Source organism: Mobula hypostoma, chromosome 1 (genome assembly GCF_963921235.1).
Source record: "Mobula hypostoma chromosome 1, sMobHyp1.1, whole genome shotgun sequence".
In the NCBI taxonomy this organism is placed as follows: Eukaryota; Metazoa; Chordata; class Chondrichthyes; order Myliobatiformes; family Myliobatidae; genus Mobula; species Mobula hypostoma.
Window position 1 is genome coordinate 113,382,162 of NC_086097.1, and position 24,754 is coordinate 113,406,915.

The window sequence follows — 24,754 nt, forward strand, 5'->3', positions numbered from 1 at the left end:
TGCTTTTAAAACTCATCAACTCCAAGATGTATATGAGTTCTGATAAAAAGCCATTGTTGTGTCGTTCTGTCTCGATGCAGATAGCATATTCCATCTCAGTTAATTTGATATTTTTTTTCATTTATGGTTTTCTCCAACATGATGGATGGAAAATTTAAAAAAAACTGTTTCCTTGGCCAAATGAGAATACGTATTCATCGTCTGTCTCCAGGTCTTTCTTGGCTTCAGAGTCTACTTCAGAGCAACTGAACTCTGTTAGAGCTACGAGCAGTACTAGGTGAGCATGTGCGATGCATTTATAGAAGGTCAAGTTAGCTGATTATAAAATTATGCTGTTTCCCACAATTTAGAATGGGATTGACACTGTTGTATTTCTGAAAGCAGAGCAAGAGATTCTGCAATATGGTATTTAGGTCAAAAGAAATTTTCTGATATCCAGTAGCATTTATGGCCTTAGCATGTACTAAGATAAATTTGCAAGATATTTAAGTCTGACAGCACAACAGTCTTTTTATTTAAAGTAATGGTTTTTGCCACTTTTTTTTAAAATCAAGTATTACAGAAAACATTCCATACCTTGCCTAATATTGTGTGTATTGGCTCTTCTTCCTCATCAAATGCAGGACCCTCCAATTTCCATTGTTTGATTGTCTTATCATCACCAACCTTCAACAAAACATTGCAAATAAGCAAAGCTATTTCCTTTTTACTGACAATGTCATCAGTATAATACAAATTCACATAGTAGTAATAATAATAATAATAATAATAATAAGGAACAACCATGGCCCATGTGATGTAATTAAATTCTTACCAATAAAAACACGAGCTCAAGTGTATTATGGGCAGCATGGTAGCATAGTGGTTAGCACGTTATAAATTGTCCTGTGATTCTGCTAGAATTAAATTGGGGGATTGCTGGGCAGTGCGGCTCAAAGGGCCAGAAGGGCCTGTTCCGCGCTCTATCGCAACAACTAAATAAAAATATAAATTTTCAAATAATTGGCTTGAATTTTCTTCATATTGCTAACATACCTCACAACCTTTTATTAGAATAGCTTAACAAATACACCTTTACAAAGCTATGATAGAAACTTGAAGTAGTACTATTTTGTAAAAGATGTACCACTCTTAACATAAAAACCATAAGGGTTAAGCTTTTAATTCTCATAGTTTAATGGTTTGGGTTATACACTTTCAAATTGGTTTAGAAATAAATCTTCATGTCTTCAGTTAGCCTTTTCTTTTCCCACTAATTCCATTAAACTTAATAACGAAGTTTTGACCATTACCAGCAAGAATGATGAAGTTCCAAAAATACTTGAGTTCTTTAAATGCAGCTGATCATTCAGAGACCACTGCTCAAGGATGTGGAACCTTTTTCTGTTCAGACAAAAACCACCAATCTCCTATCTAATTATAATTACAAATATTCTTATGTTGTAGCACTATTAACTCCATAATCTTACAAGCATCTATCCTTAATCCATCCTAATGCCCATTTACACAATAGGCCATGGCAATATCACTCAAAAGGGCAACCTCAGGTTATGTTAGTAAGCCCATGAAAATCAGCCCATCTCAGAAGCATTTCAATTACCGTAAATTCCGGTGTATAAGCTGAGAATTTGGTTCTAAATTTTGGTCCTAAAATTAGAGGGTCGGCTTATACAGAGGAACTTTGGAAAAATGAATACGCGGAAGACAAGTCGTATTTATTGGCTGTTTTTGAGTCAAATTCATTCCACTGTCGATGCATGAATTCTTTGAATGGTTTGTTTAAACACATCTAGTGGCTGGAGCACGGACATCAAACCACCAGGGATGACTGTAATATTCATATTTTCAGCTTTCAGTGCTGCTTTTGTCTCACCTGACAAGTGCGCTTTGAACATGTCCCAGACAAGTAGCAACTTTTCCTTCCCGAAACCTTCAGGACGTCAACGCCACACCTCTTTAACTCACTTCAAGCAACCCACTTCGTCCATCCAGCAGCATTTTTGGACGTAAACAACAACACCCCGCGGGAATTTTCTGAGCAATCTTTGTTTTTTGTCTCAACACAGGATCACATCTATTCATAAATCGGGTGCACCAACTTCGCATAGCTTTGAAATTTTCGCTGACCTCATGGTGTTTTTCGTCCCATTTCAATGCTTGAACTCGAATCATTTCTCTGGTAACAATGTATCCAGATGATCGCTGGTGATTCACCCACTGTAAAACTTTTTCTTCCAGTTCTGGCCACTGACATGTTTTCCCGTGGTTTGCACATTTCGTCTTTAGCATTTCCCTCAGCATGTCCTCTGCCTTTCTCCACCCTCTCACTTGTTTCTCATTTACACTAAACTTCTTAGCAGTGGCAGAATTATTCGGTCCTTCAGCAAAATCAACAACCTTCAGCTTGAGGCCAGCATCATAACGCATTCGTTTTAATCTTTTGTACATGGTGGTCGCAAACTCAATACTGAGTACACGTACTGATCCCACCACCCCGTGTTATGTTTTAACGAGATTACGATGGGCGCTAAATGGTTTCACGGGAGTATAGGATTCTTTACCATTGGAGACCTAATCCAAAATTTCCCTCCTTGATTTATTTATGAAGAATTTGCTTATAACCCTCTACAATGTGTAGGCCTGTTTTCTTAGCAGGTACTGGTTCACAAAATTTCCAGGTTCCGGACCCGGCAAAGCTGAGTACCAGCATGTGAGATCTTGTGATCTTTTCTGGTTAAATCAAAAACCTCTACTAAAGGGGTCGGCTTATACAAAGGTAACATGAAAAAGTCACTTTTTTAACCTTGAAAATGTGGGGTCGTCTTATACTCCGGAATATACGGTAGTCTTTTCACAGTCCCTCATTTCTCGCATTGTATATTAATTATAATACACACACATATTCCCAATGAACACTGAAATCTCAAATCTATTGACACATGTGTAGACATCCATCACTCTAAGTAATAAAAACAGAAAATTCTGGAAATACTCTGTAAGAACATCTGTAAGAACAGGAACTTTATTTAAAACACTCCATTTTTATTTTTGATTTCCAACTTCTGTAGTTTTTTTGATTTATGCTCATTCAAATCTCTGTAGTCACATAATTAACTCTTATTAGCTAATCACGTCTGTGCTGCTGTATAATCTGGCCCTGTGAATAGCTATCACTTCCTTTGTTCCATTTTGCAAACAAGTTTTACCCACTGCAATAAACCTCTGCCTTCCTGTTCTGTTTTATGCTTAAGAAATTCCTTCAGGTCGGCTGGTGGCGCAGTGAGATCAGCGCTGGGCTTGAGAACGGAGGTTCCCAAGTTCGATCCAGTGACAGACAGTTCCCTAGCACGCTCTCCATCCATGCCCGGTTGACGTCGAGCTCACAACTCGACCTAGTAAAAAAAAATACTGCCACCTCCAGTTTAAATTCCCACATGGAATATTGTGGAGGATCAAATACCCAAACCCAAAACCTACCTCTCTGGCACTACTTTCCACATCTTATTCTTAAGCCATTCAATATTATTTGTTAAAATTTGTGTAAGAAAAATCCTGTGACTTGGGATAGCCTCTTCTGTTCAACAATTCATTCCACAAAAAAATTCCTCATTTAACCTTCTGAAATTCATTACCTTTTCTAACAGTTTAAATCAATCTCGTTCTTCAACGATCGAGGCAAAAAGCCTTCATAATTTTTTTCTTTTATACCAACTTGATTTTAGAATAACAATAATTTCCTTAAGACTTTACAAGGAAAACATTGAAACAGAACTTATATCATGACATATTATAAGTGAAGAAATTGCTGTGATGTATGGATAACTTCATTTGAGATTAACAGTCATTGACAACAAAAGGAAGAAAGTATAATGAGGGTCCAAGAGTTCTGATCCATGTCAAGTTTCCAAACTTTACCTTACTGTACAATTACTTCAGATATGCCAACTGCCTGTGTATCCTTAACAGCCTACACACTTCATTTTATTCCCTTAAAATAATAGCCATATTTTTATTTATCATTTCAAAATAATCCTTTAAACTGACACTATTTGTTCAAATGTTCTCCTGTAAAAAGCAAGTTAGTTATATTTTTAAAATGTTAACATTAATCATTGATGATCTCAATCAATGGGATTTATTGCTCTCCCTATCCATCTGGCTATTTCCCCAATTTATAGTTATACACCTTGCTCTCCGCATCGTACTATCCTGTCTGTGTATCACATAGGTAGTTGGGATGCAATATCCGTGGTCGACCCCAACCAAAGGAGGGCTTCAAAATAGTCATACAATCATCTTTGCCCAATTAAAAGAAATCACTGATTAATAGGATTTACGATTAAAGTTTAATTCATGTTTTTTCTAATTTTCACTGCATTGTTTTCTTTTAGTTGTAAAGGATAACATATCAGTAAGGAGGGAGCAAGCACAAAACATGGCACAGGGCTTGATCTCTGGAATAGTTTTTGTTGTTTAATTTCTAATCGGAGAAGATTACTGGAAACAGCCTGATGCATTTCTTCAGAATTCATCTTTACTTCATGGGTGTTACACATCCTTGCCTACTACCATCTTGCCTGTGGTATAATACTAGAGTCTGAAATATATAGAAGGTGGACCTAAATTCATAAAGGCTTACATTTAATGAGTAAATTAATCATAAAAACATCCAATACTTGCTTGACATTACTGAGGATTTGGTTAAAAAAAAAAGAACATTTTGATAACAGCCATGATTATTACACGAAATTTGGTACTCACTGAAAAAAATGATGTACCACAGAATCTGGAACAGATACCTCTGACAAAGCCTGTGTGTGCTTGTACAGTATGGACGCATTCACGTTTCATCAAGTTCCAAACTTTGATCTACCCAAAAATAAAAGCAAAAGTCACATTATCTCAAGAAATGTAGAAATTCTCTTTTTACAGAAGTATGATAAATAATGAGTGTCATACTTCAAATTAACTTTATAAACAATTTCAACTAGTCAGAAATTTCAAGGAACTTTAACTTAGGGATTCAATTTATACAGATGCATGGAAGATAAGAATTGACGTTACATTAAACTAAATTTAATTTTGCAGGTGGTGAAGTATTATTATTGATAATAGGAAAATTTTTGATCATTTCCCTTGCACCCAAGAATGAGAATCCTGTCCTTCGGGATGCATTTAGCAGTGAGACACTTACAATATTGGTTCCTCTTGAATTTGCATTCAGAACAAGGAAAAGATTTTAATAGCAACGTAAAATACAACTTGCTTTCTGATTGCAACGTATGCCAGCTGAGAAGTTTTTTCACAATGTCATAAAAGAAATGAAAAGGGTGTCTAAGATGAAAGGTCAAACAGGATGTCACCTCTTTCTCTTCGATTGTATGGTGTGGAAACAAACTAAAAAAAAATCCCTCTCAACAATTATTTAAAAATTTAATTTGACTTCTTGATAGGATGGAATGATTCATAGCTGCCAACAGCCGTAACGACTGCTCCTGTACTAAACAAGATATGGATCATTTACCATTTAATGAAACAGTGAGTCACATAAAATAGAGCACTTGTACAAACAGCAACGTACATTCACAAGCAATTTCCAGAAGGCAGAAAGTGATAAACATTATCTCACTGCCACCAAAATAAAGTTGAAATGAAAAATTAAAAAAAATACCAGATGCTGGAAAGCAGAACTAAAATAAAACACAGAAAATGCTAGAAGCACTTGTGTCAGGCAACATTTGTGGAAAGACAAACAAAGTCTTAGTAGGAAATGGGAAAAAGAGAAAACAAGTTGTTTTATGTTGCAGAGAGAATAAGGGACCGATAGATAAGACAAAGGTATATCCTTCATAAGTCAGCCCAAGGTTTCTGTGGGGGTAAACTGTTACAAGGCAGGATTCTGTTGAACAAAGAATTAAAACTATGGACTGAGATTAGTTAAAGAATGAGAACACAAACAAAGAAATGTAACAAGAAAAGTTGCAGAACACTGAGGAGAATATTTTAATGTTCAGAGAAATATGGAACCAGTATCACAGATTGGCAGGCGATTCAGATACAAACACAGAAGCTTGTAGAATTCAGTATTGATTCCAGACTGTAAAGTGCTCAGATGAAAGAATAGGCATTGTTCCTAAAGCCTGTTGTGTTACATTACAATAGTGCAGGAGGATACAAACAGAGTGGGAGGCAAATCAGAAGGCGAAAGAGGGTGGAGAATTTAAGTGGCAGGCAACAGAAAACTCAAGATTACAATGGTCTAAACACATGTTGTCTCCAAAATGGTCATCCAATCTGTAATTGGATTCTCCAATGTAATGAACACTACATGTAGTACAGGTCATCCCAAGTTCATGGTAAGGATCCACTTTTGTGAATTATTTGAAACCTGGACAATTACAAGTTGGAAATGTGCCGTGAACTAAGTTCACAGGTGGCAGAAGATGCTTGCAGCGTCTTGCAAATATATTCTACTGGTCTCCCAAATGTTCCGATTACGGGATATAGATAAACTGGGCATTCAGTACCTGGGGAAGATTGTCCCATGAGATTGGAGGAACTCACCATACAGTATTAACTGAACCAAAGATTTGGCTCATTCAACTTTGTATCACAAGATGAAGAGCACTTTCGCACCATGCTATCAGCCAAGTAGAGAGTTGAGGAAGATGAGAATGAGAGACAGAGTTAGATGAGGAAAGATAGAAAAAAATTCCAAGTCAAACATAAACTCCACCATGAACTAATTGGGTCAAAATTACGATTTTCTGCGCTGTATGCTTTGTACTCTTTTGTAATGTTAGCCTTCAAGTAAGTATTTTAACAGCAGATATAATACATGGAAGTGCCCTGTTATATCTGGATGTGATAAGAGCAAGGTAAATTGATAAAAATGTCATTTATCATTATCAATGTACTGAAGAAGGGTCTTGGTGTGAAACATTGACTGTTGTCTTAAAGAAGAACCTTGACCCAAAACATCAACTGTTCGTTCATTCTCGTAGATGCTGCTGGACCTGCTGAGCTCCTCCAGCATTTTGTGTGTATTGCTTTGGATTTCCAGCATCTGCAGAATTTTGTGTTTTTGATAAGATATGTTTTTTGCCTGTAACATGAATCCTATGTTTTAACAAACTTGTTTTGTCTCAATTTAAGAAATACAGGGGACTTCCGGTAGCGCTCATGGAGTGAAGTCGCGTTCTTGACTCGCTCCATTACCTCTGAGTTTTTTTTCTCTATGGTCAGCTATACTTTAATTAACCATTAAGGCATCAATTCTTACAATACTTTGAATTAAACTGAATTCTCCGACAATTGGATGGAACTTAGATCTGCTATGTCTAAGAACGGGAAAAACGGCAAGGATGGTAAACCTCCGGTCAAACCGAAAGCTACGGATCTCCCCCCGACTGAATCACCGGTGACTTTGAAAGCGATATCGGAGTTAATTCAGAGGGAAATTTCAACCTCTGTTAGGGAGATGATTCGTACGGAAATTGCAGGCTCTGTTAAAGACCTGATTCATACGGAAATCTGAACTAATTTCCAGAAAATTGCCGATTTAATTGATAAGATGCAAACATGTATTGCGGAACATCAGTCGGCTATATCTGATCTTCAAAAATTCGCGCAACAAAGTGAGCTTAAGATGGGGAAAATCGAAGAAACAATTAATGTAATGAAGAAGAAACTTGACTTTTTGACTTTTAAAAACTCTGACCTGGAATCTAGAATGCGACGGCAGAATTTACGAATGATTGGCGTGAGGGAAGCCGTGGAATCCAACAATCCCATGAAATATTTTTCTCAACTTTTAAAAGATGCATTCCCTACTGTATTTCCTGACCAACCACCGCTTCTGGATCGTGTTCACAGAATCCCATCATATTCGTCTAGGTCAGATAGACCTAGGCATGTTATTTTACGTTTTCATTATTTTCAAGACAAGGAGAGACTGTTTCAATTCGCTCGATCTAAAGGTTTCATTGATTTTTCGGATCTTAGGTTCCGATTCGTGGAAGATTTCAGTAAACCAATCTGGGACCAACGGGTTCGTTACAGATCCGTGATGTCGGAATTCTATAAGATGGATTTAAGACCAGCGCTGCTGTACCCTGCACGTCTAAGGATTCGCATGTCAGATGGAGCCCTTCGTTTTTTTGATTCTCCATCGGATGCCCAGAGTTATCTGGATCAACTTTCATCTTCAACATCTTAATTGCTTTTTTTTAATTATCTCCGTTGATCGGAGGCTGTGAATTGGTTGGTTTTAACTTTTTCGTGCCCTATTTGGGCAGAAAAGTTTACTTTTGATTTCTTAATATGGTTGCTAAACTTTCTTTTTAACTGCGTCATTTCTTTCTTTTCCCAGGGGATTCTGGGTGGTTACTTCCCTTTTGTCATCTTACGTATTTCCTGTGTGGCCTTAAATTTTGTAGTTTTTTTTTAAATTTTATTCTGTTTTGCTTTTTATAACCACTTTATGTCAATAATCTTATTGTTTCTTGTTGCTGTGTCTATTCATGGGTTTGAGGTTTATTGTGGGGTTTTTTTAATATATATTTTCCGGCTTTTGTTCTGTTCTGTGTGTATTTTAATTGAGCTACATTTTTTTTTTACTTTTTTACTGTTTTACAATTAGCTGATCCTTTTTCATATTTATACCTTTTTTTTTAGGGAGTGTATACCGGAAGTCATGGGGGTAGTTTTAGCGCTTGCTTCTTTCTGGCGGGTCTGCTTTAGATTTTGCCTTGGGGTCTTGGGGTGGGGGGTGGTGGGAGGGGCTTCACGTTTTAGTTTCTTTCTCTTTGGGCTATATACATTATTGAAGTACTGGTTGCGTCCTTTTTCCCGGTATCTTTTGTATGTTCTGTTTCCTCTCCGGGTTTGTGGGTCGCGCCTATCGTCAATCCTCCTTGTTGTGGGTTGACTTTAGGATTTATGGAGTCTATTATTAATTTTGTCTCCTGGAATACTAATGGTCTTAATCATCCTATTAAAAGGAAAAAAGTTTTTAAAGTGTTCCGGAGACTTAAAGCACAAATTTTATTTTTACAAGAGACCCATGTACGGAGGGGGGACAGACTACGTTTTTTCAAATTCTGGAAGGGACAACAATTTCATTCGAACTCCAATGCTAAGATTCGAGGCGTCTCTATTTTTATAGATTCCTCAGTTACTTTTATACAACAGGATATTGTTTCTGATCCGAATGGTAGATTTTTATTGGTTAGTGGTTTACTATTTAATAAAAAAGTAGTTTTGGTTAATGTTTATGCTCCTAATATGGATTGTCCGGAATTTTATAAATCATTGTTCGATCAGTTTCCGAATTTGAACGAGTTTTCATTGATCTGGGGTGGAGATCTTAATACCTGTTTGTCTCCAGCTTTGGACCGTTCGGCTCCTTTACGGACTTTACCTAATAAATCTGCAAATCTGATTAATTTTTTCCTTTCTGATTCTGGGTCGACGGACATTTGGCGTTTTCTGCATCCTCAGGAAAAAGATTTTTCCTTCTTTTCACATGTTCATCATTCCTATTCAAGAATTGATTATTTTTTCATTGATTCTCGTCTTATTCCTTCAGTGATTAAATGTGATTATGATTCTATAACCATTTCGGATCATGCTCCACTTAAGCTTTCTATTAAAATTATGGCCAATATACCGAATAATAGACAATGGCGTTTTAATTCGCTGTTGCTTCAGGACTCGGACTTTGTTAATTTTATGAATGAACAGATTGAGCTTTTTTTTACAATTAACCATATAGAAGATATTTCGGTTAACACTCTTTGGGACACTTTTAAAGCCTATATTCGGGGTCAGATTATTTCGTATTCTGTTGCTTTGAGGAAGAAACAGAAGTAGGAGGAGATGGTAATTGTGGACAAGATTAAAGAAATTGATAAGAAATATGTTATGGCTCCTTCTGAGGAGTTATATAAACAAAGAACTGAACTTCAAATGGAACACAGTTTACTACTCTCGTCCTCGATTGTAAACCAATTAAAGAAAACAAGAAGTGACTTTTATGCTCACAGTGACAAAATTGGCAAGCTGCTGGCTAATCAATTGAAATCTAATTATGTTAAATCTCAAATCAATCAGATTTATAACCAAAATGATCGATTGATACTGGATCATTTGGGGATTAACCAAACCTTTTGTGATTTTTATTCTTCTTTATATCAATCAGAGTCTCCTCGAGATTCTAAATATATGAATGATTTTTTAGATAAGTTAGACTTCCCTCAGATTTCATAGGATATGTCTTCCTTATTAGATACTTCCATTACAATGGATGAGATTAAGAATGTTATTTTTTCTATGAATCTGGGGAAAGCTCCTGGCCCTGATGGGTTTACCGTTGAATTTTATAAATGTTTTGCTTCTTTATTGATTCCTTGGCTCGGTAGGGTTTTTGAGGCTTCTTTGAAACTTGGTAAACTTCCTGAATCTTTTAATAGAGCATCAATTTCTCTAATATTAAAGAAGGATAAAGACCCTGCTCAATGTGCATCTTATAGACCAATATCTTTATTAAATGTTGATTCTAAAGTTTTTTCTAAGTTATTAGCAAATAGACTAGAAAAAGTACTTCCTTCTATTATTTCGGAGGACCAAACGGGTTTTATTAAAGGTCGTTACTCTTTTTATAATATTCGTACATTGTTAAATATCGTTTATACTCCCTCACAAAATGTTCCTGAGTGTGTTACTTCTTTAGATGCCGAGAAAGCTTTTGATAGAGTAGAATGGCCTTATTTATTTAAGGTGCTTGAAATGTTTAATTTTAGCTTGAGATTTATATCCTGGATTAAACTGTTATATCACTCCCCTGTAGCCTCGGTTCGTACTAACTCTTTAAACTCACCTTTTTTTCCTCTCTTTCGTGGTACTCGACAAGGCTGTCCTCTTAGTCCCCTATTATTTGATATTGCATTAGAACCTCTTGCAATTGCTATTCGAGAATCTTCAAATATTACTGGGATAACTCGGGGATTAAAGTCCCATAAATTATCACTCTATGCTGATGATTTACTTTTATATATCTCTAATCCTGAGAGATCCATTCCTGCTGTTTTAGAGTTATTAGCACAATTTGGTCTTTTCTCAGGTTATAAATTAAATCTTAGTAAGAGTGAACTTTTTCCGATTAATAAACATCTTCCCCTATATTATAAATTTCCATTTAAATTGATTAATAATTACTTTTCATATCTTGGGATTAAAATTACTTGTAAATACAAAGATTTATTTAAGACTAACTTTTTACCATTAATAGACCATATTACTCAACTTTCATCTAAATGGTTTCCTTTATATTTAACTTTGATTGGTCGTATTAATGCGGTTAAGATGTCTTTTTTGCCAAAATTTTTATATGTGTTTCAGGCATTACCAATTTTCGTTCCAAAATCTTTTTTTGATAAAGTTGACTCTAAAATTTCTTCATTTATTTGGCAGAATAAGAATCCGAGACTGGGTAAAATACATTTACAGAAAGCTAAGAGAGATGGAGGTTTAGCATTACCTAACTTTAGATTCTATTATTGGGCTATTAATATTCGACATATGAAATTTTGGTTACTTGACCAGGACATACTATCTATTCCTAAATGGGTAGCATTGGAATTACAATCGGTTCAGGGTTATACACTTGGTTCTATTTTAGGCTCCTCTCTCCCTTTTGATTCGAAACGTCTTAAGCAGGTCTCTAACCCGATAGTTAAATATGCTTTGCGCATTTGGTTTCAATTCAGAAAATTTTTTGATCTTAATCAATTCGGGTTAGCGATTCCTATTTTAGGTAACATATTTTTTCCTCCCTCTTTTACGGATCGCGCTTTTCAAACTTGGAAGACTAAGGGTATTTTACGGTTTTTGGATTTATTTTTAGATGGTTCCCTTATGTCTTTTGAACAATTATCTAATAAATATAACTTATCAAGAATACATTTTTTTAGATATTTACAAGTTAGAAATTTCCTAAGTACTATACTTTCTTCCTTTCCAATGCTTCCTCCTACATATATTTTAGATTCGATAATTAACCTTAATCCATGTCAGAAAGGTGCATCGGCTATGATTTATAATATTATTATGAAACTTAGGAAAGCTCCATTTGATAAGATTAGGGTAGATTGGGAACAGGAATTGGGGCTTACCATTTCTGTGGATGATTGGGGGCAGATTTTACAATTAGTTAATACTTCCTCTATTTGTGCTAAACATTCCCTAATTCAATTTAAAGTGGTTCATAGAGCACATATGTCCAAAGATAAGTTAGCGCGTTTTTACTCGCATATTAATCCTTTCTGTGATAGATGTTCGGGGCAGATAGCCTCTTTAACTCATATGTTTTGGTCTTGCCCTGCTTTGGAAACTTTTTGGAGAGATATTTTCAATATTATTTCTAAGGTATTAAATATAGATATCTCTCACCCTATTACTGCTATCTTTGGACTACCTAAAATTTCTAGTAATCTTTCCCCTTCAGCCCGTAGAATGATTGCATTTCTTACTTTAATGGCGAAAAGATGTATTTTACAACATTGGAAAGAGCTTAATGCTCCAACTACCTTTTTTTGGTTTTCTCAGACGATTTTATGTTTGAATTTGGAGAAAATTAGAAGTAACGTTTATGATTCTTCATTTAAATTTGAACAGATTTGGGGACCTTTTATTCGATATTTTCATTTAATGTAATACTTACCCTTCTTGTTTTTTTTTCACTGTTTTTAATGGAGGTCGGGATTGAGGACGTGATTTTAAGTTTAACTCTGTTTGGTTTCAAGTTAGCCCATTGCTTTGCTTTGCTTTTAGTTAGCTGCACGGTGGGTTTTTTTTGGGGGGTTTTTTTTTCTTTTTCTTTCCATTGATATATATAAAATTTAGTATACTATTATGTTATCTTGGTTTCTTATGTTTAAATTACATTGTTTGTAGTAATTTCTTTTTGGTATTGATATCTTTTGGAATTTTATTATACTTTAACATTGTATTAATGTTTATATGGCTTACCTTTTTTGTATACTTACTCAATAAAAAGATTTAAAAAGAAAGAAAGAAAGAAATACAGAATAACAATTTCCTTTGAAAAAGTCAGTAAAGTGGTTGATATGAAAAATATAACAGCCAAAAACAGAGAAAAGTGCTTCTGTGATTTGGAGTTAAAGCGTGTTTTTGCAGAACAACACAAGTAATTTCACAATATATTCAACCAATGATTCAACTGAAGTATGTACCAATCTCTGGCAATGACAAGCATAATCTTGGTGACACTAACATTTAAAGCACAGGCATATCTCCAAGAAACAGAACCACATAAACATTATAATGCAACAGAAGCATTGGCATCAACATATAGCCAAGTCTAACCTGGGCTACCTTTTTAAAATGACACGGTATAAATTCCTACAATATAGCTGGATGTGAAGGTCAATTAAAAACCTATAACAAACTTGTACATTTTAATGAATGACTTCCATTACGCCCTAAGATACATCTGGTTAATGGTGAAAAAGTTTTCAGGTGTTAAAAGGTAAAGCACTTATTGCGGTCAGCATAGCTTCTGGCCACTCTTGTAATCTCTATATGGGCAATCCAATTCAGTTTCTGCTCCATGGTGGCCATTAGCAATTCAAAACAATGCCAAGGAGAGACGGACATACCATAACTTGAGGCAGATCATCATTGGAAACAACTTTAAACATGGTAGATCACCAGTAAATATTTGTACTTCAAACCCCATGATGGCAGGACAGTCATTGATATGCTAACTGCAGATGGTTAGGCCTACTAACCTGTCCTGAGAAATTTCTGTAGCTAAGTCCATGGACTGGGGTGATCAATTTCTAATTCTCCGAATTATATTCCTTAGCAGAGTAGAAGTCCACTCAGTACAGTGATCCCCTCTTGATCGAAAATCTACAGAAACTAGGCATCTGTACCTCCCTCTGCAATTGGAACCTCAACTTCCTAACAGGAAGACCATAATCTGTGTGGACTGGTAATAACATCTCCTCTTGCTGAAGACCAACACTGGTACACATCAGGGAGGTGTGCTTAGCCCACTACTCAACTCTCTCTATACCCAGGACTGTGTGGGTAAGCATAGCTCAAATGCCATCTATAAATTTGCTGACGATACAACCATTGTTGGCAGAATCTCAGATGGAGATGAGGTGGTGTACAGGAGTGAGATAAACCAGCTAGTTGAGTGGTGTCACAGCAACAACCTTGCACTTCACTTCAATAAGACCCAAGAGCTGATTGTGGACTTCAGAAAGGGCAAGATGAGAGAACGCAAATCAATCCTCAAAGGGATCAGAGGTGGAGAGAGTGAGAGATTTCAAGTTCCTGGGTACTAATATCTCTGAAGATCTGATCTAGTCCCAACATATCGATGAAGCTATTAAGGAGGCAAGACAGCAGCTACATTTCGTTAGGAGTTTGAGGAAATTTGGTTTGTTACATAAAACACTCAAAAACTTCTACAGATGTACCATGGAGAACATTCTGACAGGTTGCATCACTGTCTGGTATGGTTTGCGGTGAGGCTATTGCACAGGATCGTAAGAAGCTACAGAAAGTTGTAAAATTAGTCAGCTCCATCATGGGTACCAGCCTCTGTAGTATCTACGACATCTTCAAAGAACGGTGCCTTATAAAGTCAGCATCCATTATTAAGGACCCTCATCACCCAGAACATGCCCTCTTCTCATTGTTGCCATCAGGAAGGAAATACAGAAGCCTGAAGGCACACACTCAGTGATTCAGGAACATAGAAACATAGAAAATAGATGCAGAAGTAGGCTATTCAGCCCTTCAAGCCTGCACTGCCATTCAGTATGATCATGGCTAATCATCCAACTCAGAATCCTGTACCTGCCTTCTCTCCATACGTCCTGATCCCTTTAGCCACAAGGGCCATATCTAACTCCCTCTTAAATATAGCCGATCCAGTCTTTCATCATATGAAAGTCCTGCCATCCCAGGAATCAATCTGGTGAACCTTCTTTGTACTCCCTCTATGGCAAGAATGTCTTTCCTCAGATTAGGGGACCAAAACTGCACACAATACTCCAGGTGTGGTCTCACCAAGGCCTTGTACAACTGCAGTAGTACCTCCTTGTTCCTGTACTCGAATCCTCTTGCTATGAATGCCAGCATACCATTCGCCTTTTTCACCACCTGCTGTACCTGCATGCCCATTTTCAATGACTGGTGTACAATGACACCCAGGTCTCGTTGCACCTCCCCTTTTCCCAATCGGCCACCATTCAGATAATAATCTGTTTTCCTGTTCTTGCCACCAAAGTGGATAATCTCACATTTATCCACATTAAATTGCATCTGCCATGAATTTGCCCACTCACCCAACCTATCCAAGTCACCCTGCATCCTCTTAGCATCCTCCTCACAGCTAACACTGCCACCCAGCTTCGTGTCATCCGCAAACTTGGAGATGCTGCTTTTAATTCCCTCATCTAAGTCATTAATATATATTGTAAACAACTGGGGTCCCAGCACTGATCCTTGCGGTACCCCACTAGTCACTGCCTGCCATTCTGAAAAGGTCCCATTCATTCCCACTCTTTGCTTCCTCTGTCTGCCAACCAATTCTCTATCCACATCAATACCATACCCCCAATACCGTGTGCTTTAAGTCTGCACACTAATCTCCTGTGTGGGACCCTGTCAAAAGCCTTTTGAAAATCCAAATATACCACATCCACTGGTTCTCCCCTTCCACTCTACTAGTTACATCCTCAAAAAATTCTATGAGATTCGTCAGACATGATTTTCCTTTCACAAATCCATGCTGACTTTGTCTGATGATTTCACCGCTTTCCAAATGTGCTGTTATCACATCTTTGATAACTGACTCTAGCAGTTTCCCCACCATCGATGTTAGGCTAACCGGTCTATAATTCCCCGGTTTCTCTCTCCTTCCTTTTTTAAAAAGCGAGGTTACATTAGCCACCCTCCAATCCTCAGGAACTAGTCCAGAATCTAAAGAGTTTTGAAAAATTATCACTAATGCATCCACTATTTCTTGGGCTACTTCCTTTCTTTTTAAGTCTTTTTATTGAGTAGGTACACAGAAGGTAAACCATATAGGCACGAATACACTGTTAGAATATATTACAGGAAATATTAATACAGAAAAAAATTAATACAGTGCAATTTAAACATAAAATAACAAGGTAATATAATAGTATACTAATTTTTATATATATCAATAGAAAAAGAAAAAAAAACCCAAAAAAAACCACCGTGCAACTAAACTAAAAAGCAAAGCAAAGCAATGGGCTAACTAGGAAACAAGTAGAGTTAATGAACTTAAAATCACGTCCTCAAACCCGACCTCCATTAAAAACAGTTAAAAAAAACAAGAAGGGAATATAAATATGGACCGAGAGAAAAAAAATTACATTAAATGAAAATGTTGAATAAAAGATCTCCAGGTCTGATCGAATTTAACTGAAGAATCACAAAGATTACTTCTAATTTTCTCCAAATTTAAGCATAGTATCGTCTGGGAAAACCAAAAAAAAAACGTAGTTGCAGCATTAGTCTCCTTCCAATGTTGTAAAATACATCTTTTCGCCATTAAAGTAAGAAACGCAATCATTCTACGGGCTGAAGGAGAAAGATTACTGGAAATTTTAGGTAATCCAAAGATAGCAGCAATAGGATGAGGAGAGATATCTATAATCAATACCTTTGAGATAATATTAAAAATGTCTCTCCAAAACGTTTCCAGAGTAGGACAGGACCAAAACATATGAGTTAAAGAGGCTATCTGCCCCTGACATCTAACACAAAAAGGATTAATATGAGAATAGAAATGAGCTAATTTATCTTTGGACATATGTGCTCTATGGACAACTTTAAATTGAATTAGGGAATGTTTAGCACAGATAGAGGAAATATTGACTAGTTGTAAAATCTGCACCCAGTCATCCGCCAAAATAATAAAACCCAATTCCTGTTCCCAATCTGACCTAATCTTATCAAATGGAGCTTTCCTAAGTTTCATAATAATATTATAAATAATAGCAGTTGCACCTTTTTGACATGGATTAGGGTTAATTATAGTATCTAAAATATATGTGGGAGGGAGCATTGGAAAGGAAAAAAAGTATAGTACTTCGGAAATTTCTAACTTGGAGATATCTAAAAAATGTATTCTTAGTAAACTATATTTATTAGATAATTGTTCAAAAGACATAAGGGAACCATCTAAAAATAAATCCAAAAACCGTGAAATACCCTTAGTCTTCCAAATTTGAAAAGCACGATCCGTGAAAGAGGGAGGAAAAAACGTTACCTAAATCAGGGATCGCTAGCCCAAATTGGTTAAGATCGAAAAATTTTCTGAATTGAAACCAAATACGTAAGGTATATTTAATTATCGGGTTACAGACCTGTTTGTGGCGTTTCAAATCAAAAGGAAGAGAAGAACCTAAAATAGAGCCAAGTGCATAATCTTGAGCAGATTGTAATTCCAATACTACCCATTTAGGAATGGATAGTGTATCTTGATCAAGTAACCAAAATTTCATGTGTCGAATATTAATTGCCCAATAATAGAACCTAAAGTTAGGTAATGCTAAACCTCCATCTCTCTTAGCTTTTTGTAAATGTATTTTACCCAGTCTCGGGTTTTTATTTTGCCAAATAAATGAAGAGATTTTAGAGTCAACTTTATCAAAAAATGATTTTGGAACAAAAATCGACAATGCCTGAAATATATATAAAAATTTTGGCAGAATAAACATCTTAACTGCATTAATACGACCAATCAAAGTTAACTATAATGGAGACCATTTAAATGAAAGTTGAGTAATATGATCAATTAAGGGAAAAAATTAGTCTTAAATAGATGTTTGTGTTTACAAGTAATTTTAATCCCAAGATATGAAAAATAATTATTAATCAATTTAAACGGAAGGTTATGATACAAGGGAAGTTGCTTATTAATCCGGAAAAGTTCACTCTTACTGAGATTTAACTTGTAACCGGAAAAGAAACTAAATTGTGCTAATAAATCTAAAGCAGCAGGGATAGATTTTTGAGGATTAGAAATATATAAAAGTAAGTCATCAGCATAAAGTGATACTTTATGAGACTTTAAGCCCCAAGTTATCCCAATAATATTTGGAGATTCTCGAATAGCAATTGCAAGAGATTCTAATGCACCTCTTGCAATTGCTATTCGAGAATCTTCAAATATTACTGGGATAACTCGGGGATTAAAGTCCCATAAATTATCACTCTATGCTGATGATTTACTTTTATATATTTCTAATCCTGAGAGATCCATTCCTGCTGTTTTAGAGTTATTAGCACAATTTGGTCTTTTCTCAGGTTATAAATTAAATCTTAGTAAGTGTGAACTTTTTCCGATTAATAAACATCTTCCCTTATATTATAAATTTCCATTTAAATTGATTAATAATTACTTTTCATATCTTGGGATTAAAATTACTTGTAAACATAAAGATTTATTTAAGACTAACTTTTTACCATTAATAGACCATATTACTCAACTTTCATCTAAATGGTTTCCCTTATATTTAACTTTGATTGGTCGTATTAATGCAGTTAAGATGTTTTTTTTGCCAAAATTTTTATATGTGTTTCAGGCATTACCAATTTTCGTTCCTAAATCTTTTTTTGATAAAGTTGACTCTAAAATTTCTTCATTTATTTGGCAGAATAAGAATCCGAGACTGGGTAAAATACATTTACAGAAAGCTAAGAGAGATGGAGGTTTAGCATTACCTAACTTTAGATTTTATTATTGGGCTATTAATATTCGACATATGAAATTTTGGTTACTTGACCGGGACATACTATCTATTCCTAAATGGGTAGCATTGGAATTACAATCTGTTCAGGGTTATACACTTGGTTCTATTTTAGGTTCCTCTCTTCCTTTTGATTCGAAACGCCTTAAGCAGGTCTCTAACCCGATAGTTAAATATGCTTTGCGCATTTGGTTTCAATTCAGAAAATTTTTTGATCTTAATCAATTCGGGTTAGCGATTCCTATTTTAGGTAACATATTTTTTCCTCCCTCTTTTACGGATCGCGCTTTTCAAACTTGGAAGACTAAGGGTATTTTACAAGTAACCTTTATGATTCTTCATTTAAATTTGAACAGATTTGGGGACCTTTTATTCGATATTTTCATTTAATGTAATATTTACCCTTCTTGTTTTTTCTTCACTGTTTTAATGGAGGTCGGGATTGAGGACGTGATTTTAAGTTTAACTCTGTTTGGTTTCAAGTTAGCCCATTGCTTTGCTTTGCTTTTAGTTAGTTGCACGGTGGGTTTTTTTTTGGGTTTTTTTTTTTTCTTTTTTTTCCATTGATATATATAAAATCTAGTATACTATTATGTTATCTTGGTTTCTTATGCTTAAATTACATTGTTTGTAGTATTTTCTTTTTGGTATTGTTATCTTTTGGAATTTTATTATACTTTAACATTGTATTAATGTTTATATGGCTTACCTTTTTTGTATACTTACTCAATAAAAAGATTTAAAAAGAAAAAGAAAGAAAGAAAGATTCTAATGCAATGTCAAATAATAAAGGACTAAGAGGACAACCTTGTCTAGTACCTCGAGAAAGAGGGGAAAAGGGTGAACTTAAAGAGTTAGTACGAACTGAGGCCATAGGAGAATGATATAACAATTTAATCCAGGATATAAATTTCGAGCTAAAATTAAACATTTCAAGCACCTTAAATAAGTAAGGCCATTCTACTCTGTCAAAGGCTTTTTCAGCATCTAAAGAAATAACTCACTCAGGAACATTTTGTGAAGGAGTATAAACAATATTTAAGAGTGTACGAATGTTATAGAAAGAGTAACGACCTTCAATAAAACCCGTTTCGTCTTCCGAGATAATACAAGGAAGTGCTTTTTCTAATCTGTTTGCTAATAATTTAGAAAAAATTTTAGGATCAACATTTAATAAAGATATTGGTCTATAAGATGCACATTGAGCAGGATCTTTATCCTTCTTTAATATTAGAGAAATTGACACTCTATAGAAGGATTCGGGAAGTTTACCAAGTTTTAATGAAGCCTCCAGAACCCTAAAAAACCAAGGGATTAATGAAGGTGCAAAAAATTTATAAAATTCTGCAGTAAACTCATCAGGGCCAGGAGCTTTCCCCAGGTTCATAGAAAAAATAACATTCTTAATCTCATCAGTGGTAATGGGAGTATCTAGCATAGAGGATATATCCTGTGAAATCTTAGGGAAATCTAGGTTATCTAAAAAGTCATTCATATATTTAGAGTCTCGTAAAGACTCATTGAGATAAGGAGGAATAAAAATCAAAAAAGGCTTGATTAATCTCAGCATGATCAAGTATCAGTTGATCATTTTGATTATAAATCTGATTAATTTGAAAATTAGTATAATTAGTCTTCAACTGATTAGCCAACAGTTACCAACTTTGTCACTATGTACATAAAATTCACTTCTTGTTTTCTTTAATTGATTTACAATCGAGGACGAAAGTAATAAACTGTGTTCCATTTGAAGTTCAGTTCTTTGTTTATACAACTCCTCAGAGGGAGCTGTAACATATTTCTTATCAATTTCCTTAATCTTGTCCACAATTACCAGCTCCTCCTGCATCAGCTTCTTCCTCAAAGCAGCAGAATATGAGATAATCTGACCACGAGTCATATTATAAGTATCCCAAAGGATGTTCATAGAAATATTTTCTGTATAGTTGATTGTAAAAAAAAAGATCAATCTGTTCATTCATAAAGTTAACAAAATCCAAGTCCTGAAGCAACAACGAATTAAAACGCCATTGTCTATTATTTTGTGTATTGGCCTGAATTTTAATAGAAAGCTTAAGTGGAGCATGATCCGAAATGGTTATAGAGTCATAATCACATTTAACCACTGAAGAAATAAGACGAGAGTCAATAAAAAAATAATCAATTCTTGAATAGGAATGGTGAATGTGAAAAAAAAGAAAAATCTTTTTCCTGAAGATGCAAAAAACGCCAAATGACCGTCAACCCAGAATCAAAGAGGAATGAGTTAATCAAAGTTGCAGATTTATTGGGTAAGGTCCGTAAAGGAGCCGAACGGTCCAAAACTGGAGATAAACAAGTATTAAGATATCCGCCCCAGATCAATGAAAACTCATTCAAATTCAGGAACAGATTAAATAGTGATTTATAAAATTCCAGACAGTCCATATTGGGAGCATAAATGTTAACCAAAACTACCTTTTTATTAAAGAGTAGACCACTAACCAATAGAAATCTACCATTCGGATCATGAATAATATTATGTTGTACAAAAGTAACTGAGGGGCCTATAAAAATAGAGAGACCTCGAATCTTAGTGTTAGAGTTTGAATGGAACTGTTTACCCTTCCAAAATTTAAAAAAACGTAGTCTGTCCCCCCTTCGCACATGGGTCTCTTGTAAAAATAGAACATGTGCTTTAAGTCTCCGGAATACTTTAAAACTTTTTTCCTTTTAATTGGATGATTAAGACCGTTAGTATTTCAAGAGACAAAATTAATAATAGACTCCATAAACCCTAAAGTCAACCCGCAAAAAAAAGGATTGACAATAGGTTCGACCCACGAACCCGGAAAGGGAACAGAACAAACAAGAGATAATGGGAAGGAGAACACAACCAATGCTTCAGTAATGTAAATAGCCCAAGAAGAAAAAAAAACTAAAAAGTGAAGCCCCTCCCACCACCCCCCACCCCATGACCCCAAAGCTAAATCTAAAGCAGAACAGCCAGAAAGAAGCAAGCACTAAGACTACCCCTATGACTTCCGATAGACGCTCACTAAAAAAAAGTGTAAGTATAAAAAAGATCAGCTAGAGTTATAAAGCAGTAAAGGAATAAAAAAAAGTAGACCAATTAAGACAAACACAAAGGAGAAAAGTAAAAGTGGCAGGCCGACAAATCCAGGGCAAGCATTAAAAAGGGCCACTTTTCAACATAATTGTACAAGGGCTAAGAGAGTTGTGAAAGAGCACCTGAAGGCTTTATGTGTCAATGCAAGGAGCATTCGTAATAAGGTGGATGAATTGAAAGTGCAGATTGTTATTAATGATTATGATATAGTTGGGATCACAGAGACATGGCTCCAGGGTGACCAGGGATGGGAGCTCAACGTTCAGGGATATTCAATATTCAGGAGGGATAGACATGAAGGAAGGGGAGGTAGGGTGGCGTTGCTGGTTAAAGAAGAGATTAACGCAATAGAAAGGAAGGACATAAGCCGGGAAGATGTGGAATCGATATGGGTAGAGCTGCGTAACACTAAGGGGCAGAAGACGCTGGTGGGAGTTGTGTACAGGCCACCTAACAGTAGTAGTGAGGTCGGAAATGGTATTAAACAGGAAATTAGAAATGTGTGCAATAAAGGAACAGCAGTTATAATGGGTGACTTCAATCTACATGTAGACTGGGTGAACCAAATTGGTAAAGGTGCTGAGGAAGAGGATTTCTTGGAATGTATGCGGGATGGTTTTTTGAACCAACATGTCGAGGAACCAACTAGAGAGCAGGCTATTCTGGACTGGGTTTTGAGCAATGAGGAAGGGTTAATTAGCGATCTTGTCGTGAGAGGCCCCTTGGGTAAGAGTGACCATAATATGGTGGAATTCTTCATTAATATGGAGAGTGAGATAGTTCATTCAGAAACAAAGGTTCTGAACTTAAAGAGGGGTAACTTTGAAGGTATGAGACGTGAATTAGCTAAGACAGACTGGCAAATGACACTTAAAGGATTGACGGTGGATATGCAATGGCAAGCATTTAAAGGTTGCATGGATGAACTACAACAATTGTTCATCCCAGTTTGGCAAAAGAATAAATCAAGGAAGGTAGTGCATCCGTGGCTGACAAGAGAAATTAGGGATAGTATCAATTCCAAAGAAGTAGCATGCAAATTAGCCAGAGAAAGTGGCTCACCTGAGGACTGGGAGAAATTCAGAGTTCAGCAGAGGAGGACAAAGGGCTTAATTAGGAAAGGGAAAAAAGATTATGAGAGAAAACTGGCGGGGAACATAAAAACGGACTGTAAAAGCTTTTATAGATATGTAAAAAGGAAAAGACTGGTAAAGACAAATGTAGGTCCCCTGCAGACAGAAACAGGTGAAATTGATTATGGGGAGCAAGGACATGGCAGACCAATTGAATAATTACTTTGGTTCTGTCTTCACTAAGGAGGACATAAATAATCTTCCAGAAATAGTAAGGGACAGAGGGTCCAGTGAGATGGAGGAACTGAGTGAAATACATGTTAGTAGGGAAGTGGTGTTAGGTAAATTGAAGGGATTGAAGGCAGATAAATCCCCAGGGCCAGATGGTCTGCATCCCAGAGTGCTTAAGGAAGTAGCCCAAGAAATAGTGGATGCATTAGTGATAATTTTTCAAAACTCGTTAGATTCTGGACTAGTTCCTGAGGATTGGAGGGTGGCTAATGTAACCCCACTTTTTAAAAAAGGAGGGAGAGAAAAACCGGGGAATTATAGACCGGTTAGCCTAACATCGGTGGTGGGGAAACTGCTGGAGTCAGTTATCAAGGATGTGATAACAGCATATTTGGAAAGCGGTGAAATGATCGGACAAAGTCAGCATGGATTTGTGAAAGGAAAATCATGTCTGACGAATCTCATAGAATTTTTTGAGGATGTAACTAGTAGAGTGGATAGGGGAGAACCAGTGGATGTGGTATATTTGGATTTTCAAAAGGCTTTTGACAAGATCCCACACAGGAGATTAGTGTGCAAACTTAAAGCACACGGTATTGGGGGTAAGGTATTGGTGTGGGTGGAGAATTGGTTAGCAGACAGGAAGCAAAGAGTGGGAATAAACGGGACCTTTTCAGAATGGCAGGCGGTGACTAGTGGGGTACCGCAAGGCTCAGTGCTGGGACCCCAGTTGTTTACAATATATATTAATGACTTGGATGAGGGAATTAAATGCAGCATCTCCAAGTTTGCGGATGACACGAAGCTGGGTGGCAGTGTTAGCAGTGAGGAGGATGCTAAGAGGATGCAGGGTGACTTGGATAGGTTGGGTGAGTGGGCAAACTCATGGCAGATGCAATTTAATGTGGATAAATGTGAAGTTATCCACTTTGGTGGCAAAAATAGGAAAACAGATTATTATCTGAATGGTGGCTGATTAGGAAAAGGGGAGGTGCAACGAGACCTGGGTGTCATTATACACCAGTCATTGAAAGTGGGCATGCAGGTACAGCAGGCTGTGAAAAAGGTGAATGGTATGCTGGCATTTATAGCGAGAGGATTCGAGTACAGGAGCAGGGAGGTACTACTGCAGTTGTACAAGGCCTTGGTGAGACCACACCTGGAGTATTGTGTGCAGTTTTGGTCCCCTAACCTGAGGAAAGACATCTTTGCCATAGAGGGAGTACAAAGAAGGTTCACCAGATTGATTCCTGGGATGGCAGTACTTTCATATGAAGAAAGACTGGATGAACTGGGCTTGTAGTCATTGGAATTTAGAAGATTGAGGGGGGATCTGATTGAAACGTATAAGATCCTAAAGGGATTGGACAGGCTAGATGCAGGAAGATTGTTCCCGATGTTGGGGAAGTCCAGAACGAGGGGTCACAGTTTGAGGATAGAGGGGAAGCCTTTTAGGACCGAGATTAGGAAAAACTTCTTCACACAGAGAGTGGTGAATCTGTGGAATTCTCTGC

General features: G+C 36.3%; 1 protein-coding gene across 2 annotated transcripts in view; it reads right to left on the reverse strand.

The window, feature by feature from the left end:
* Positions 1-24,754, reverse strand: part of dcaf13 (ddb1 and cul4 associated factor 13) — an 89,472-nt gene that overhangs the window by 40,006 nt on the left and 24,712 nt on the right. For both annotated transcript variants that reach the window (XM_063034782.1, XM_063034862.1), the window contains exons 3-4: positions 4,762-4,869; positions 577-666 (exon numbers count right to left, since the gene is read on the reverse strand). In XM_063034782.1, the coding sequence (XP_062890852.1) occupies positions 577-666; positions 4,762-4,869 (198 nt within the window). The remainder of the gene's footprint in view (positions 1-576; positions 667-4,761; positions 4,870-24,754) is intronic.